At 42.9% G+C, this 19,957-nt stretch overlaps 1 protein-coding gene across 3 annotated transcripts in view; it reads left to right on the forward strand.

The window, feature by feature from the left end:
* LOC125463840 (dual specificity mitogen-activated protein kinase kinase 6) overlaps positions 1 to 19,957 on the forward strand; it is a 116,454-nt gene that overhangs the window by 57,830 nt on the left and 38,667 nt on the right. For all 3 annotated transcript variants that reach the window (XM_048555604.2, XM_059653673.1, XM_048555605.2), the window contains exons 5-10: positions 6,487 to 6,606; positions 8,326 to 8,442; positions 8,831 to 8,882; positions 9,993 to 10,120; positions 12,175 to 12,252; positions 14,697 to 14,836. In XM_048555604.2, coding sequence (XP_048411561.1) covers positions 6,487 to 6,606; positions 8,326 to 8,442; positions 8,831 to 8,882; positions 9,993 to 10,120; positions 12,175 to 12,252; positions 14,697 to 14,836 — 635 coding nt within the window. The remainder of the gene's footprint in view (positions 1 to 6,486; positions 6,607 to 8,325; positions 8,443 to 8,830; positions 8,883 to 9,992; positions 10,121 to 12,174; positions 12,253 to 14,696; positions 14,837 to 19,957) is intronic.

A 19,957-nucleotide genomic window follows, 5' to 3' on the forward strand; every position in this document is an offset into this window, starting at 1 on the left:
ATAACACTGCCTTTCTCCTCTGCCTAGCTTCTGGGACATCACTCATTTAATTTGTCTCCATCATCGGTAAGTATGACTTCCACCTGCTGAGCCTCCAAGCCTTTCCATTACAACACCTTCCCCCCTCCCCGACAAAAAAACCTTTCTGCCTCCCTTTCCTCCTTTTTGAGGTGCTCCTTAAAATACTGCCTCTTTGACCAAGCTTTTTACCAGACCGTGTCTTGCCTCCTCCTTTATTGTGCTGTGTTATTTGCTGTTATTCCACCAGCACCATGCAATACATTACTGGCCAATCCCAGCAAGCACTCGTTGATTAATCCTGTGAGAATTGCTGGCGTTCTTTCTTCGACAGGCTTTCTTCGACCTGATTTACTTTTATCCTAATATTGTGAAATGGAAGCCAGCAACTCCCTCCCCAATGGAGCTGTCAGTGATCTTACTCACTAAGAGTTATAGCATCATAGAGATATTAGCACAGAAACAGACTCTTCTGTTTAACACATCCATGCCGACCAGATATCTGAAATAAATCTAGTCCCATTTACCAGTGTTTGGCCCATACTCCTCTAAATCCTTCTTATTCATATACCTATCCAGATGCCTTTTAAATGTTGTAATTGTACCAGCCTCCACCACCTCCTCTGGCAGCTCATTCCATACACGCACCAGCCTCTGTGTGAAATGTTGCGCATTATGTCCCTTTCAAATCTTGCCCCTCTCACCTTAAATCTGTGCCTTCTGGTCATGGACTCCCCTACCCTGGCGAAAAGTCCTTATCTGTTTACCCTACCCATGTCCCTCATGATCTTATAAACCTCTGTGAGATCGCCCCTCAGCTTCCAATGCTGTGGGGAATATAACCTCAGTCTATTCAGACTCTCCCTATAGCTCAAAGATTCTTGTAAATCTTTTCTGAGCCCATTCAAGCTTCACAACATCCTATAGCAGGGAGAGCAGAATTGCGCTCAGTATTCCAAAAGTGGCTATGAGTTCTCCCCTGATTTGCCTTTCCAAAACACAGCACCTCATTAAACTCCATCTGCCACTCCTCAGCCCATTGGCTCAATTTAATCAAGATCCTGTTTTACTCTGAGGTAACCTTCCTCGCTGCCCACTACATCTCCAATTTTGATGTCATCTAAAAACTTACTCACCATACCTCCTGTGTTCAAATCCAAATCGTTGTATATAAATGATGAAAAACAGTTGTCTCGGCATGGATCTGTTGGTTTCCTGACTCTCTCCAGCCCGCAGGCCATTTTTCTGGAAGAGGTATTCCTAGAATCGAAGGATTGTTATGGTGTAGGAAGAGGCCATTTGCCCATAATACGGTGCTTCAAATGAGCATTAGTACCTGGTGCCTAACTCCTTCTTTTCACCAGGCCCTGCATAGTACTTTTAGCCAATGAATCTCTCAGCTCTTCCACCACAGTTCCAAACCATACATTCCATACCCTAATTGCTTGCTGTGTGAAATTTCTTTTCCTCACTACATACTTGTTTCTTCTCCTCATCTTTAAATCTGCCTCCTTCTTCCTGTTTCTTTTACCAGTCGCAACAGTTTCTCCATAGAATCCCTACAGTGTGGGAACAGGCTGTTCGGCCCAACGAGTCCACACTGACCCACAGGGCATCCCACCCAGACCCATCCCTCTTTAACCCACCTAATCTACACATTGCTGAACGCTACGGACAATTTAGCATGGCCAATTCACGTAGCCTACGCATCTTAAGTCACGGGAGGAAACTGGAGCACCTGGAGGAAGCTCACACAGACACGGGGAGAACGTGCAAACTCCACACAGACAGTCGCCCGAGAGTGGAAATGACCCCGAGTCCTTGGTGCTGTGAGGCAGCAGTGCTAAACACTGAGCCACCGTGCTGCCCCAAAGTTTCTCCCTCTCCACTCCATCCAGTTCACTTGTGATTTTGAAAACCTCAATCAAATCTCCTCTCAGCTGCCTTCTGTCCTTGGAGGACAGTCCCCAATTTCTTCAATCTATCCTCTTAACTGGAGTTTCTCACTGGCTTGAGACAAGGTGAAGTTAGCTGCCCCTAAAGCAGCATGTAGTCTATTTGGCTGGTAAAGGTCTATAGCCAGAAGTTGGAGGAGCTGTTGGGCAAAGTTTAGACATTCCTCGATGACTTGCCTTCAGCTGAGGGTTACTTTTATAGACGAGATTCCTCTCCACAATTATGGCCTAGCAACTGAAACTGTTTTATATTTTAAAGTTAGTAGAAGTGGAAGCGAGGACAACTCCAAATGAGGTGTCACCTTTTCTACCCAGCTGGCAGCCAGTTGCCCTGGTCTCCAGTTGGCCACCAGTTTTGAGAGTATGCTTGCCACCCTGCTCCTGCCCTCTGGTCATTAACCAACCAAATTGGGGAAATACAGAGATAACTGTCGGGTCACTGTCCCTCAACACCGTGTGGGCTTCTGACCCTCATTTGACACTGATGATGGATTCCTGATAGTCGCTGGACAAATACCCATGAGGTTTCACGTCCGCAAAAGAGCACGGTCAGTGATTATAGTTTTAATGTATGAATGCTCTGAATTTAAATTCCAAGTTAGAAACGAATGCTTGTCCCTCAGGCTATCACCCTTTAATAATGACAACACTGATGGGTTCTATCTTGGGCCTTTAAAATTTCTATATTGTGGTAAATTGTTGTTAATCATTCACAGAATTAGGAGAATACATTACACAACGTCTGTAAAACCTTAGAGTCGAGGCTTTTGTTGAAGTGAGGAGACGAATGGCTGACACTTCAGGCAAAGTATGCACATTTTCTGTGAAGTCTCGGGTTAATTTTATTCAGATGTACAAACAACTTCAGTCCTGGTATGTGTGAAGATAAATGAGGAGACGATCTCTTGTTGGCTGCTTTTAATGAAACCTGAGGGTTTCCACACCCTCTGTTCTAAACTTGCTCCACTCCACTGTTGTGGCCGTGGTCTCAAACAGATCGAGTGTACTGCCAGGGATTTCTGCTTTCAGTCTTATGTCCAGGACCACATCTCGGCATTTTCACCAGCTACATTTACTGTGCATTCCTTTGTCAAATCTTATTGGTCACTGTCCTAGTTATGAGGCCACATTAACTGAATTTCATAAGTAACCAGCATACTTAAAGCCAATTGATAAAAGGCAAAGCAAATCAAATACAGAGAATTTTCTTATGAAGACACAGGCAAGCTTTAAGAATGAATTTTTGATGCTTTGCAGAAATAATGTCATTTGTAACACATTAAAGCTGGTGGTTTTTAACTGCTTGATACAACCTGCCATTTGCCGCCTTGACCTTGTTCCTTTAAACTGACACCTCAGAGGATGTCAATCCATGTTCTGCCGTGTTCTGATATTCTTTAGTATTTTAAAAATATTTAATTTCAGTTTAACCATTCCGTTCAACCAACACACTCTGTGCATTCGACGAAAGACAGATTTGATAGTGCTTTTTGTGCAGCTGACAAATGTCTTTAAAGTTTTCCACACAAATTACTTCAAAAACCTTTGACAGTGGCTGTTACATTTGATGATTGAGTTATACAGAATGGAAACAGACCCTTCGCCCAACTCATCTGTGCCGGCCAAATTTCCCAAACTAAACTGGTTCCATTTGCCTGCATTTGGCCCATATCCCTCTAAACCTGTCCTATTCATGCACCTGTCCAAATGCCTTTAAAATGTTGTAACTGTACCTGCATCTACCTCATATATTGGGGAGGTGATGGCCTTGTGGTATTATCGCTGACTGTTAATCCAGGGGCCAAGATAACATTCTGGGGACCATGGGTTGAATCCTGCCATGGCAGATGGTGGAATTTGAATTCAATAAATATCTGGAATTAAGAATCAAGTGATAACAGTGAATCCATTGTTGCTTGTCAGGCAAAATTGGCCTGGTTCATTAATGTGCTTTAGGGAAGGAATCTGGCCTACATGTGACTCCAGACCCACAGCAATGTGGTTGACTCTTAACTACATTCTGAGCAATTAGATTTGGGCCAGCGATGCCCATCATTCTTTGAATGAATAGTTCATTCCACATACAAACTACTTGCTGTGTAAAAAAGAAAAGTTGCCCTATAGGGCCTTTTAAATCTTTCTCCTCCCGCCTTAAAAATATGGCCCCTTGTTTTGAACTCCTCCACCCCAGGGAAAAGACCTTCACCATTCACCTTATCTGTGCCCCTCTTGATTTTACACGGTGAGGTGAATTAATAATTGTTTGTGTGTTGGAGGGTGGGAGTGACATCAAGGGTGTTGAATTGGAAAAAGTGGAACGAAAGGATTTCCTTAAAAGTAACTCTCAAACCCCCCAAGAAGTCAATACACAAGAAGCTCTCACATAGAATAGAAATTGCAGATTATTTTTCTGCCAATTTAGTTCATAATTGGATTTGTTTGAGAGACACTCCAGTTTCTTTATCAGAGTTAGTAAGAAGCATTGTTCAATTATTGTGACATGAGTTCATTGGTTTGAAAGGTGACCTGTGCTGTGGGCACTGGCTTTTCCACAGGCCGGTGCCAATCTGTCATCTTTGCATTTCGTAGAATGGATGCATCATGGAACCCCTACAATGTGGAAACGGGCCATTCGGCCCAACAGGTCCACACCACCCCTCCAAACAGCATTCCACCTCAACCCACCCCCTGCCCTTTCCCTGTAATCCTGCATTTCCCATGTCTAATCCACCAAACTCTCTCAACCCTGGATACTATGGTCAATTTAGCGTGGCCAATCCACCTAACTTGCACACCTTTGGACTGTGGGAGGAAATTGGAGCACTCGGAGGGTACACACGGGGACAGTGTGCAAACTGGGACTAGTTTGGGATTATGTTCAGCATGGACTGGTCGGACCAAAGGGTCTGTTTCCATATTGCATAACGCTGACTCAATGGCAGCATATTTCCATACTGCCGGAGGATGGACTCGAACCTGGGTCGCTGGCGCTGTGAGTGTTACCTTTCTTCCAGAATGAAGATTATAGGAAGCTTACAATGAAGTGCAGATCTGCTGCTAGTAAGGCCTATCCACGACTGGCAGCCCCTCCCCGGTAGGCTGCCGGTGACTGTGGGGGACAATCGTTTGCCTTTTCTGTTTTATGCTTCACTCAGACTCCAAGATGCCCGCTGCACTCTCCTTGTAACATCGCCAGGCAGTGAGTTTTATGGTTTGCACTGGCACACTGGCGATGGCTGACGTGGTGCACAGAGACGTGCTTCTTTAGGGAGTCTATAGAAATGTTTACATCCCTCCCGTTTTCTGTTTGCCAGTGGTCAACACTCTCCGTATAACACAGCCTTGGCCAGTTGTTGGTCATGTGCATGGGCAGTGTGATCTGCCCAATGTAGTTGGCTTTGCAGGAGGATGGCCTTTGTTCTGAAGATGCTGGGTATTTCCGCAGTGTGATACAGTCCCATCACTGGAGGCCGAGGGTGCTGCAGAGGCAGCTCTGAGGCAGACACTCAGGGAGGTGTACACGGCCCATGGTTTAGTGCCATGTGGAGGGTGGTGAGGACTGTGGCTTTGCTCTTTGAACTTGGTTTGTGTTCTGAGGCTGCACTCATTCCACACTCATTTGCAGACTCCACCAAATGTAGTATTGCATTTGTTTTTGTAAACCACTTCCTTGCCAATGGTGTCATTAAATGAGATGGCACTCCCTAAGAAAGGAAACAGCTTGACAGCGTTCATCTTGGCTTCTCCAGGTGACAGTGCCTGATGTCTAAATCTCGGAAAAATGCATTACAACATGTGGCAGGTCTGACTGACTGTGGGTCGGGAGTTCACTACAGAGTAGTTGATGGGTGAATGTTTTTCCTGTGTCTTGTGTGAGCTTGAAGATGCCTGAGCTGACCCCAGGTTAGTCTGAGCCCAAGTATTAAACACTTTTTTCCACAGTAGACAATGTATGTCAGTAAACTTCGCCCTTGGTTTTGCACAATAGAATCCATGTTCATAATTGGATGGTTCCATGGCTTTTGATGTGAAATGTTAACTGTGAATCTGTCATTTAATCAAATCTTCAAATGATGCAGTGCAAAAGGATACTGATCATGCCTGTGCTAGGACATTGAAGGATGTAATGACTTGTCCCATTCCTCTGTTTTTTCTACCCAGCCCTAAATTTGAGGCTTCATTGCAGTTGTCTGGTTGGATCAGTCTTGCTGCCTACGAGAGACTTCAGGCTGGTGTACAGGGTACAGCTCACTACTGTAAACATGTATATGAAAGAAGGACTTGAATTGTTTTTGCGTCGATTGTGTGGCTGGGGTGAAACTATCCAGTTAAAGTCAATGTTGGCATTCAATGGAGAAATTGTGTTTATCAACTGTCTGAGACACTGTGCAATGCTGTGATTGACTGACATTGGCCGATGGCATTTTTTGACTTGCTGCAATGCCACCCCAAAATTAACAATCCTGAGCTAGTCCCTCCAGTTTGTAATGCCCTAACGTTGTATCTTTTTCAGAGGATCCGTGCCACGGTGAACAGTCAAGAGCAGAAGCGGCTGTTGATGGACCTTGATATTTCCATGCGTACGGTAGACTGTCCCTTCACTGTTACGTTCTATGGAGCACTTTTTCGTGAGGTAATTCGCTTGGCCTTGTGCTATTTGTATTTTACTTTGTCCCGGAATATGGACATTACTGGCAACCAGTAATTATTACCTGAACCTGATTCAACTGAATAGCTTCCTAGACCATTTCTGAGGGTCATTAAGACTCCTATTTGCTGTGGGTCTGGAGTCGCATGGAAGCTGGACCAGATAAGTTCAGTAGATTTCCTTTCCTAAATCACACGCACGAACCATTTGTGTGTTTACAACAAGCGATAATGGTTGTCATAGCCAACATTACTGAGACAACCTGTATCATTCCAGATTTATTCCATAATTCCATGGCATTTGAATTCGTGTCGCGAGAGCAGTAACTTGGCCCTCTGGTTTGCTGCATCAACATCACCTCAGCGGTTTGGGTGTTGATGAGAGACATTCCAGTTTTACAAATGCCTCAGCTAAACCTTCTTATTTACACAATATTTCCACTGAAATGTAAAGATTGCATCTGAATGTTATTGCTAACTCTTAAATGAAATAATAGCAACAGAAACACTTCTGTTGAAGTCACAGATGACACTTGAATTCCAGTTGCTGTATTGAGTATTAAGAAAGCCACAAAACTTGAGCCTGTTTCAATAGCAATCCACTTCTCTCCCTCTATTTAAACATCACGAGATATTTATTTTGCAGTACTAAATTTTCTAACTCTTCTCAGTTCCAACATCTCCCGTGTCCCGAGCTTCTCATTTCATTTATAATTGCTTGGTTCTTGAGTTAGGATCAGAGACGGCAGTTTTAATATTCCTCCGTGTCATAGAAATCGTGGAATAGTGCAGTACTGGTGGAGGCCATTCTGCTCTAATTTCTGTACTGGTTCTTTGAAAGAACAGTTTTGCGTAGCCGCATTTCCATTGTCTGTGTGTCTGTTGTGGATGAATTTAGGATGAATTGTTGGATCATGTCCATTGTTGGTGCCCAACTTGGCAGCTGTGTTCGTAGGTGTAATCTGACAGCACATTATTGCTTATATCACATTAGTTACATACTCACTCATAATTTTTTTGTTACTTTGGAACTGTTGGCATGTGCTTAAAAACCCAAGTCAAGTGATTCCATGTTAATTTTCAGGCAGACTGAAACTGTATGCCCCATTATTGATCATGTTATTGTTAGGGCACTGTTTTACTGATTATTGTACTTGTCTTCAAACAACGGGTTTGATTATATCGTGATATCTTTCCATAAGCCTGGAATTCCTTCTCTTAATCTCATTGACTGTCTGCCTTTCTTTCTTCCTTTGAGACACCCCTTCAAATCTAACTCCTTGATTAACTGTGTGTTGGGGTATAACTATGTTTTGTAACTCCTTGTGAGACAACATGAAGATTTTTCTTCCCCATAGGATGGCAAACTTGACAGGTGGATGGTGTAAAGGAGACCTGCAGAACTGGGAGTGATCTTATACCTTGGCTAAGCAACCTTTAGCAATGAGGAGGAACAGAAATTCTGTAGCCAGATTTTCATTCTCTATCTTACAAAGATATAGGGCTTTACAGAGCCAAATTTCAGCTGCAAAGCAAGGTTGAACAGTTGAGGCTTGAAAAAGTCAAGCTTCGACTTACGATCAAATTAGTGGATAACTCCAGTCTCGCAGATGCCAAATTTATTGACAATATTGTTTAATTTAGTTCCTTTAGTTTGCTGCAATCTTTATGTGAAACTATTGAGGCATATTTCATTCCCTTGCAGGGAGATGTGTGGATTTGCATGGAGCTAATGGACACTTCGTTGGACAAATTCTACAAACAAGTGATAGATAAAGGAATGACTATCCCTGAAGATATCTTAGGAAAGATTGCTGTTTCTGTGAGTTAATTTTTACTACTGCTAGCTTTGTCTGTGCCATCTTCCATTCACACCCACAGATAAATTTCAGTAACTGATAGGTGAATATTGAAATCTTTAGTTTAAGCAAACTAAGGAGTGAACCAATGATAAATCATTGAGTCACTACGTCATGTCTTTTTGAGCCCTCTGCATCTTGAAATTTAAATCTGAGGCAATACGGCATTCTCTGCACCAATATAAATCAAGTAAATTTGACCGTAATTTTATTTTTCCACTCAGCTTCATCTTTGTAATAAGTTACTTTGGTCTGCAAACAGAATTTAACCAACAGTATCCCACAGTTTAAAAGATAAATGATGCTCTTGTATTACTGTTGTAGCTGACTTGTCCTGGGTTTGTTTTGCAGATTGTGAAGGCTTTGGAACATCTTCATAGTAAGCTGTCTGTGATACACAGGGGTATGTGCCAAATAATAATCTTTCTAATTACTGCACTGCTCTGAACAGCCTGCCTGAGTGGGTAACAGGCCAAGAATAAAGGGCTTGTAGTTTAATAAATTTGGGCCCAGTTTAAACTTTGTGGATGTGGAGTTAAAAGTTTCGGTGTAATTGTTATCATTGCAGCAACAGTCTTGCTTTACTCCCTTTGAGAGAGTTGGGTACTAATTTTGGCTGTTTCCAAACAATGATGTAGTACAGTTTTGTTCTATTCCCCTTTTATCACATGGCTGTCCAGTCCAGTCTTTCGTGCTATATCATTAAAATGTCTTGTGTTAAAGTTCCTTCAGAGAAGATTAAAACAAGCATTGTAAATAATTCACATCCTGCCCATTCCCAACCTGCTCATTCCTCACCTTCAGATATTTAGAAAATGTAGAAAGACCTAAGCAAGGAAGGAGGACATTCTGCTCATCATTGTCTGTGTTAGCCGTTAAATGAGCCAAGAAATCTAATCCCACTTTCTAGCTCTTGAGTTGCTTATCCAAACACCTTTTCAATGAGTTGAGAGTTTCTGCCTCCACTACTTTTTATGGCAGTAAATGCCTAACATCCTCTGGGTGAACAGAATTTACTTCATCTCGCCTGTGGTCCTGGCATCACTCACTTTAAATCTATATCCTCTCCTCTGTGAAGCGAGAGAGATTCAAAAGAAGAGTCGTGTCAGGCTTGAAATGTTAGCCCTGTTTCTCCCTCCACAGATGCTGCCAGATCTCCTGGGTTTCTCCACCATTTATAGTTTTGGCTTGTTCTGTTGATGGGCGAGGCCTCTCAGTCAACATCTCAAATCTGAAAAATCAACCCTCTGGCCTTGCTGTACACCAGCTTGTCTTTACTTTTTCCTAAACACGCCAGTTTTAAGTTGCGTTTTTGTCGGCAGGTTGCAAGCAATTCACCAGTGAATCTTAAACTGCTGAAATATCTCTAATTCTTTGTGCTGAGGACTGTGTGTTTTGAGGTTCATCAAGGGGCCATTTCTGTTGGAAACTCTTCATGTTTCTCACAGCCTGGCTCAATCTGCTTTGAACAGGCAAAGAAAGGTACTTGCATAACGGCCGTATTTTCTTTCAGATGTGAAGCCATCCAATGTTCTGATTAACGTACAAGGCCAGGTGAAGATGTGTGACTTTGGCATTAGTGGATACCTTGTAGATTCAGTAGCTAAAACCATGGATGCAGGTTGCAAGCCATACATGGCCGTAAGTACAAGTTCTTACTCTTTCCAGCCACGATGCAGAGAGCTAATCGGGGAGCAGATTATGTAGGACTTGTCGTCCTGTGTGGATAGGCCAGTGGACTGTTTGTTTTGGGCAGAAGGTGAACCTCGGGCTTGTATATTTGATGCCAGAATTTGAAATTTTGAGTACGTTCTTATAAACCTAGCAACATTTAGGGTGGCTGGATTGCGATTGTCAGTAGCCTTAAGAACTTGATGGTCCCTGTGTTCATAAAATGGCTAAGCTGGAATGCCCTTTTTCTGCTTTGTGCTCTTAATAATTGTCAGCATAAAGATGTTTGTTCAGATCAGAATTCCAAGTGTCAAATTGTGAGATCCAAGGGTTTGGTTTGTTTGTCCTCATTGCTGTACGAAATGTGGGAAGTCTAGGTGGGCCACTTAGCCGTTGGACCCACTGTGACATACCATATGTATCCATTTTGATGGCAAGAATGAACTATTCCTCTGTAGTGTAGCAGCCCTTTAGTTGCTCTTCCCAGTGGTTTCCCTTTTCCCAACTCGGTCTCCCAGGACACTTCGTGAAGACATCTGAACTCCCAGCCTTGAGAATTAAACCTCCTGCTACACTCACTCACCATTGCACATGTGACTTGCCCAAACCCAGGTCACTGGACACCATTCTGAGTGGTTCTGGTCGATCACTCAACCACAGTGTGCTCTGGACAAGATTGGTCTGGGGAGGGTGAGAAAATGTCATCCCTAAGCCAGAAAAGACGATCTGGAGTCATTACAGTACCACGGGGCTGCGCGGTGTTTCAGTGGTTTACACTGCTGTCTCACGGCGCCAGAGACCTGGGTTCGATTCTACCCTCGGCCGACTGTCCGTGTGGGGTTTGCGCATTCTCCCAGCGACTGTGTGGGTTTCCTCTGGGTGCTCTGGTTTCCTCCCACAGTTCAAAGCTGTGCAGCTTAGGGTGGATTGGCCGTGCTAAATTGCCCGTAGCGTTCAGGGAAGTGCAGATTAGTTGGATTAGCCATCAGAAATGCAGTGGTTTAGGGGGGGCGTCTGGTGGGATGCTCGTTTGAGGGTTGGTGTGGACTCAGCAGGCTGAATGGCCTGCTTCCACACTGTAGGGATTCAGTGATTCAATACAGACCTGTGGGCCCATTGAGTCTATGCCAGTCACCAAACATCTATTTACGGTAATCCCATTTCCCAGCACCAGCTCATGTAAGCTATGGCATTTCAAGTGTTCATCTAAATACTGCTTTAAACATCGCAATGGTTCTTGCATCCTCCATCCTTACAGGCAGGAAATTCCTGATAACCACAACCCTCTGGGTAAAATAAATTCTCCTTTAGATCCCCTCTAAACCTCACTGAATTTAGTTTAACTTCCAAATTGCAGCTTGTGTTAAGGTCTCTCACACTTTGAGCTGCTGTCTGAATGTCAGAGTGATGCCCACTCAACATTTCAAAAGTCCGTATCAGTTCATTATGCAAGTTGCAACTATATGTAGTTCTGTGTGTTCTTGATCAATAGGAGCAGTATCCTGCATTCCCAACCAGGACACTCGAGTTGAAATACCTTTTACGACTTTGCTTCCATTGCAAGAGGAGACACACAGTCAGAGGCAAAATCATTGGTGGGACCCTGCCCAACGCTAGCTGTTGTACTGACTGAAACTGACACACACGTGCATGGAAGAAATTGCTTTTAGCAGTACATTTCACAGTTCTCAGAAGTGATTATTCCATTTTTTAAAAATCGTTTATGGTAGACGTTTTATAAAAGCCCAATTTTACATCTGAATATATCATTAAAATCGTATGCAAATTCTGGACTGTACAACAATGGTGTGACAGTGGAATTTCTAGAAACCCTTTGATAGGAGGAGTGTACTGAATTACAAGAAATGTCGTTAGGCTGGCCTATCATGCTTTATCTTTAATCACAGGATATAGTGTGGAGACTTGTTGTCGAACAGTTATTTCTGTCTTTCGGTCGGGATGTTGACTGTAATTTCAGGAGGTGACTCTTCTGCTGATCTGTACAACCGTACCTCTTTCTACAGCCAGAGAGAATTAACCCGGAGGTGAATCAGAAGGGCTACAGTGTCAAATCTGACATCTGGAGTCTGGGAATCACCATGGTAAGTGTTTACCCTGGAGATGATTCAACATCAGAACTGACATTTTGTAGTTTTTTTGGATATTTTAAAAAAGAGTGCAACTAATCACTATATCCTGTGATAACAAGTAATTGTCTGAACTCCTGTGTAAATTTACTGTCTTGCTAAGTTATTTTTAAGCTGAAGTGCACAGGCCTACAAAAAATAGACAAAACTAAGAGCAATTCCCATCAGCTTGAGTAAGACAATTCTTGGAAACAAACAGAAACACGAGTGCTGTTTGACCTCATTGCAGTGAGCTGAATTGAGGTGTAATGACAAATACTATTGCATCCTTCTAAACCTTTTAATTTTATTTAGAGTTACCAGTTTAAAGAACTTTGGCTTACCGTTACATTCAGATTGTTCATTTGCCCCACTCAGCTTTGGCATTGACAGGGGATTGCTGCGTGATCTTGCTCTTCCATCACTGCATTTATGGAGATCAAAGAATAGAAAGATGCAAGTGATTTTCATTTCAGAGCTTTTTCAAAGCATCTTTGCTTCGGCCTGTGTTGATGGAGATAGCATTGTATTTGTAACTGGCAATGGCCATTGACCACGCCCAAAACATTGGGATGGAATTGCTGTACTGTCACAGGTCAGCACAGTCTAGGTAAATCAGGTGAATCGGCAAAAGTCCATGAATTTTCAAAATAATTACTCCAAATGAACCTTTGCTCATGTTTTCTTCAATCTATTACATCAGTGAAGATTCAAATGTGTCTGAATAACTCTCACCCACTCAACTGACCACATGTGCAAGTATGAGATAACCTTTTGAATCATTTTCTTCAGTCGATAATAGTCATGTTTGGAGCCTAACAAAAAGCATAATTACGAAAATGACCAGTGTACACAAATAAAACCATTAAATGGTTCAATGTAATTTTTTTTCAAGCCCTTTTCAGGAGCGTGGTCCATCTTTATTACCAGCTAATTCTTACCAGTAATAAAACCATTTTGCATGTGTGAGTACCAATGCAGCATATTCCCACTCAAATAAATCAAGGATCACTTTACTGAAAGAAAAGGACACAAACAATTGAACAGTGTAAAACGTAATTATGTTAGTTGATCGAAGAGTTTCCTGTTGAGATTATGCAATTGAATTTATTGGAAACAGTAACTGAACAATTTTATTATGTGTATTTTGAATGTAATTTCCTGATATCAGAAATAACCCATTGCATTTTGTTTAGCTTGGAGCTAAATGATAAATAGTCAATTATTCATAATTCTGAGGTTTGAGTGCTTTTATGTCAAAACTTTTAAGTAACAGAATTGTGTTAACCTGAGAGAGAAAACACCCAGAAAGTGATGGAGAAATTCAGCTAAACTGTGGAGAGAGAAACAGAGTTAATATTTAGACTCTGATATGCTCTAATGAAGAGTTACACCGGATTAAAAACATTAATTCTCTTTTCCTCATCACAGATGCTACCAGACTTGCTGAGTGTCTTGCCCATGTTCTGTTTTTATTTCAGATGTCCAGCATCTATAATGTTTTGCTTTTCTGTAAATCTGAGGTACCGTTTATTAAAGCAATTATTAAAATGCACAGACAGGGTGTAATTCCTGTCTTCTCCTAATGTAAAGCTCAGAGGCTGGAATCTCTTGATGAGGTGAACTCTGTCTTGGTAATGCCAGTCTCCCTTGGTAGACTTGGCTGTATGTGGGCCATCGATGCCATGGCCTTCACTCTGCAAAAGTTCACTGGACTGGGGATGGAAATATTTTGGGATTGGCTTTCAGGAGCTGCTTTGAAAAGAAAAAGGACCAGCCATACTTTCTGTTGGAAATCTATTCGATTCGAAGCTGAAATCTGAAAGAGTTTGCACTTGTAGAGAAAATAGCGTTTGAAACCCCTGCACTGGAGAAATCAGCACTCCCAGCTCTTTGCCTTTCCTTAAACCTACCTTCGCTGACTAACTGCAAATGTGGTCATGCACATTATTGAAAATATCCGTAAACACGCTACCTATTTCAACAAGAAACTGGTTAAAACCTGTTGAGCCAGCAATCTATATTTTTAACCAGCTCTAGGTCACTGGGCAAGGTTGGCATTTATCACCCACTTGTGTTTTCTATCACTTTGTGTTTTTCTACTGCAAGGCAGTAGTGCGTGCTATCTTGAGCTGCAGACATGCATGATGGTGCTCACAGGAAGCTGTTAAGTGAAGATCTCCAGGATTTTGTCCTGGGAAAATTAAAAGTGGGAATATTATGTCAGGAATGTTTTTGTCACAGTACACTTTCCCTCTGTCTACTACTTGAGATGTTGTTAGTCTGTCTAGTACTTGAGATTATGTTATTTCTGAATAATTTTACCCGAATCAGTCCATAGCAGTGTGAGGACTGGTGCTTGTACTCACCGCAGTTTCCCTTAAGGACATTAATGCTGCCCATATGTATATTCTGTTTAGATTGAGATGGCGATCTTAAGATTCCCATATGATTCGTGGGGCACACCTTTCCAGCAGCTGAAACAGGTGGTGGAAGAGCCTTCTCCTCAGCTTCCCGCTGACCGATTCTCCAAAGAGTTTGTCGACTTCAGTGCCAAGTGGTAAGAGGATAGCCCAAAATTCTTGCTGCTCGTCCTCTTTAGACATTAAGAAGTGCAATTGTTTGGGTCTTAAACTTTAGCAGTCAGTATATTGTCTGTTACAATTTTAGAACTGTAGGAACAGTTTGACTGCAGATATTTTTGCAATACCATCAAGATTCTAGTAAATGAAAATTAACTCTCACTGGAGATAACTGGTAATGTTTTATTCTGTCACATGTTGTGTGTGGCACTGACCAGGACAGCATTTGTTTGCCCTTTAGAAGGTTGTGGTGAACCATCTCCTTGAGCTGCTGCCATCCATGTGGTATAGCGACACTCACCATACTGTTAGGAAGGAAGTTAGTTCCAGGATTTGATTCCAGCAACTGTGAAGGAATAGCAATATAATTCCAAGCCAGGACAGTGTGTCTCTGGAGGGGAGGTTGCAAGTGATGGTGTTCTGTTGTTTCTCTTGCCCTTGTCATTCTGTGTAGTAGAGATTATGGGCTTGGAAGGCATTTTCAAAGGAGTGTTGGTGATTTTTTTTTACAGCACATCTTGTAGATGATGCTGCTGTCAAAGTGCAATGGTGATAAAGGCATGTTGAGAGTGGTGGATGGGGTGCTCATTAAGTGGACTACTTTGCTGTGTTGATGTTGTGTTTCTGGAATGTTGTTGGAGATGCAGTCATCCAGCAACTGGGGAGTATTCCATCCCAATTTGTGCTCTGCAGGCAGTCTTTGGGGAGTTAGCTAAGTTACTTGCTTCCGAGTTCCAAGCCTTTGACCTGCTCAGTAGATGCAGTATCTAAATGGTTTGTCCTGTGCAGTTTTGGGTCATTGGTAACCTCTAAGTATGCAGACAATGGGGATATTCAGGGCTGGTAATACTGTTGAATATCAAACGGAAATGGTTGGATTCTCTGGCAACACAGTGTGGAGCTGGAGGAGCACGGCAGACAAGGCAGCATCAGAGAAGCAGGAAAGTTGATGTTTTGGGTCAGAACCCTTCTTCAGAAATGGCAGGGGGAAGGAAGCTGGGAAGTAAATAGAGGGAGGAAGGATGGGGCTGGGGAATGTAGCTGGAATGGTTTTAGGTGAATGTGGGTAGGGAGTGGGCAGGATTGGTCAGTGAGGTGGGTGATAGGTGGGAGACAATAAGGCCAGGTTGTGTCAGGTCAAGGAGGTGAGGATGAGAGGGAGGGTGGGGCATGGGATAAGGCATGTGCAACCCTCACTCTCATCCCTGCCTCCTTGACCTGATACAACCTGGCCTCCTCCTATCCCACCTATCCACCCCTCCCACCTCACTGACCAATCCCGATCACCACCTACCTGTACTCACCGATCATCATCCCACTTACATTCCCCACCCCAACTCTCCTCTCTCTATTTACTTCCCAGCTTTCTTCCCCCTCCCCATTTCTGAAGAAGGGTCCCGACCCAAAACATCAACTTTCCTGCTCCTTTGATGCTGCCTGGCCTGCTCTGCTCCTGCAGCTCCACGCTGTGTTATCTCTGACTCCAGCATCGGCAGCTCTTGCTGTCTTTGGGTGCGTTATCTCTTGTTTGAGATGGTCATTGTTTGGCACTTGTGTGGCGCGAATGTTACATGCCGTTTATCAGTATAAGTCTGAATGTTGTCCAGGCCCCCCTCTTTATAGATGCAGAATGTTACAGCATCTGAGGAAGTGTGAATGGCATTGAACATTGATGATTTGACAATGATCAACCCTTCTCTGACCTTATCATGAAGTGGAGGTATGGATAGCTGCTGTGAAGTGGCCCAATACTTGTGGTGAAAGTAACACCATGGATTTGTATTGTGTTCACCATGCTGGAAGATGAAACATTGATCCTAGGAAACCATCCAAAATCTCAGTGAATATAAACAATCCTATGGTACTACTTGAAACAGACCCCATACTTGCCCCAAGATCTTAATCAAATACACTTCTAAGCTAGCATCATGAAAACAGATCATTAGCAGTCACTGTTTCCTGCATTATAAAGTTCTGAAGTACCTCATTGACAGTAAAGTGCTTTGGGACCTCCTGAGACTGTCCTCCTTTCCTATCTTTTGTTCCATTGTGAAGCACTTTGTTGCCTTTCATTTTTCATGAGATGTGGGTGTCACTAGTTAGGTCAGCCTTTACAGCCCATCCCTAACTGCCTAGAGAACAGTTAAGGGTCACCTATAATGTTGTGGCACTCACAGCAGGTCAGACCAGGTAACGATGGCAGACTTCCTTCCCTGAGAGATATTACTGAACCAGATGGGTTTTTACGACTAAGAACAATGGCTACATGGTTGCCATGAGACCAGCTTTTATTTAATTCTAGATTTTTACTGAATTCTATTCCACCATCTGCCATGGTCGAATTCAAGCTCATGTCCCCAGAAAATTAGTCGAAGGCTTGGGGATACTAGTCCAATGACACTACCACCATAACATTACTCCCCGACATGTACATTTAAACTAATTTATAGCCAAATGTAGCCACTTAATTCCTGTTTGGGGATTGATGCAGGAAGAAGTGTTGACCAAAACAGGAGTAAGTAAATGTTTGCTCCTCTTTCAAGTGATGTCAGAGGGACTTTAGCATTCACTTCAGTGCCATAATTGGCCAATGTGGTCTCTGTTTGGTCTAAATTGAAAAAATGGTTCATCCAATAATCGTACTGGCTCAGCATATGCTAAGATAGACTGAGGTACATCATCCCTTAAAGCTTTTAAGAGAAATGATTTGATGACCAGGAGTTTGGCTGGTATTGGCAGAGGCCATTGGATGTTTTAAAGGAAAATTGGGTAACGATTTGATGTAGGAGAAAATGTATCACACTGGGGTTAGTCTTATTTGGACTCAGTGCCCTGGTTCTATACTGATGCATCCTTGTTCCTGTGGGACAAGCCTTCTAATATTATAAAATGTAGCAAGTTCTTTGCTGTTGTGGTTTGGAAGTATCTTATGTCATGTAGGAGGTGTTTGTGGGATTATTCATATTTCTCAGAAGGGCACAAATTTGGCAAGTTACCTCTGTTTTCTGGAGGATTTGTTTTGTAGAGATCTCCTCTCACTTGCATATAAACATAGATATGAAAGACATTGAGATGTTCTGGAGATTAGTTGACTGACGTATGTTATGTATTTCAAGTATGGGTTATAACACATTCGTTAAATTCAAGCTGCTTATTTTGACAAGTTGATCTCTGGAATAAAGATGAAAATCGCAACTTTGAGTGTGGCCTTTTAAATTAGCAACAGAAACTATAATCCCTTCCTTAACATTTGTCTGTATCTAATTCTTCTACCAAATACTTCCTCCGATTCGATTAAACATGAGTTAGGAAGCATGGACTGGGAGCAATTGTTCCATGGTAAAGGCACTATAGACATGTGAAGACTGTTTGTTTAAGGAACAGTTGTTGCGAATGATGAATAAATATGTCCCTCTGAGACAGGCAAGAAGGGGTAAGATAAAGGAACCTTGGATGACGAGAGCGGTGGAGCTTCTCGTCAAAAGGAAGAAGGTAGCTTACATAAGGTGGAGGAAGCTAGGGTCAAGCTCAGCTCTAGAAGATTACAGGCAGGCGAGGGAGGAGCTCAAAAATGGTCGGAGGAGAGCCAAGAGGGGGCACGAGAAAGGCTTGGCAGAACGGATTAGGGAGAACACAAAGACATTTTACACTTTTGTGAGGAATACGAGAATGGTCAGGGATAGCATAGGGAACTTGTGTGTGGAGTCTGAGGAGGTAGGGGAAGCCCTAAATGAGTTTTTTGCTTTTGTCTTTACAAAAGAAACGAACTTTGTAGTGAATGAAACCTTTGAAGAGCAGGTGTGCATGCTGGAATGGATAGAGATAGAGGAAGCTGATGTGCTGAAAATTTTGCCAAACATTAAGATTGACAAGTCGCCAGGCCCGGACCAGACTTGTCCTCGGCTGCTTTGGGAAACGAGAAATGCAATTGCTTTGCCACTTGCGAAGATCTTTGCATCCTCGCTCTCCACTGGAGTCATACCTGAGGACTGGAGAGAGGCAAATGTAATTCCTCTCTTCAAGAAAGGAAATAGGGAAATCCCCGGCAATTACAGACCAGTAAGTCTCATGTCTGTCGTCTGCAAGGTGTTAGAAAGGATTCTGAGGGATAGGATTTATGACCATCTGGAAGAGCATGGCTTGATTAAATGCAGTCAACACGGCTTTGTGAGGGGCAGAACATGCCTCACAAACCTTATCGAGTTCTTTGAGGATGTGACTAGAAAAGTTGATGAGGGTCGAGCTGTGGATGTGGTGTATCTGGACTTCAGCAAGGCATTTGATAAGGTTCCCCATGGTAGGCTCATTCAGAAGGTCAGGAGGAATGGGATACAGGGGAACTTAGCTGTCTGGATACAGAATTGGCTGGCCAACAGAAGACAGCGAGTGGTAGTAGAAGGAAAATATTCTGCCTGGAAGTCAGTGGTGAGTGGAGTTCCACAGGGCTCTGTCTTTGGGCCTCTACTGTTTGTAATTTTTATTAATGACTTGGATGAGGGGATTGAAGGATGGGTCAGCAAGTTTGCAGACAACACGAAGGTTGGAGGTGTCGTTGACAGTATAGAGGGCTGTTGTAGGCTGCAGCGGGACATTGACAGGATGCAGAGATGGGCTGAGAGGTGGCAGATGGAGTTCAACCTGGATAAATGCATGGTGATGCATTTTGGAAGGTCGAATTTGAAAGCTGAGTACAGGATTAAGGATAGGATTCTTGGCAGTGTGGAGGAACAGAGGGATCTTGGTGTGCAGATACATAGATCCCTTAAAATGGCCACCGAAGTGGACAGGATTGTTAAGAAAGCATATGGTGTTTTGGCTTTCATTAGCAGGGGGATTGAGTTTAAGAGTCGTGAGATCTTGTTGCAGCTCTATAAAACTTTGGTTAGACCGCACTTGGAATACTGCGTCCAGTTCTGGGCGCCCTATTATAGGAAAGATGTGGATGCTTTGGAGAGGGTTCAGAGGAGGTTTACCAGGATGCTGCCTGGACTGGAGGGCTTATCTTATGAAGAGAGGTTGACTGAGCTTGGACTTTTTTCATTGGAAAAAAGGAGGAGGAGAGGGAACCTAATTGAGATATACAAGATAATGAGAGGCAT

This window comes from Stegostoma tigrinum, chromosome 22 (genome assembly GCF_030684315.1).
Source record: "Stegostoma tigrinum isolate sSteTig4 chromosome 22, sSteTig4.hap1, whole genome shotgun sequence".
NCBI classification, from domain to species: domain Eukaryota; kingdom Metazoa; phylum Chordata; class Chondrichthyes; order Orectolobiformes; family Stegostomatidae; genus Stegostoma; species Stegostoma tigrinum.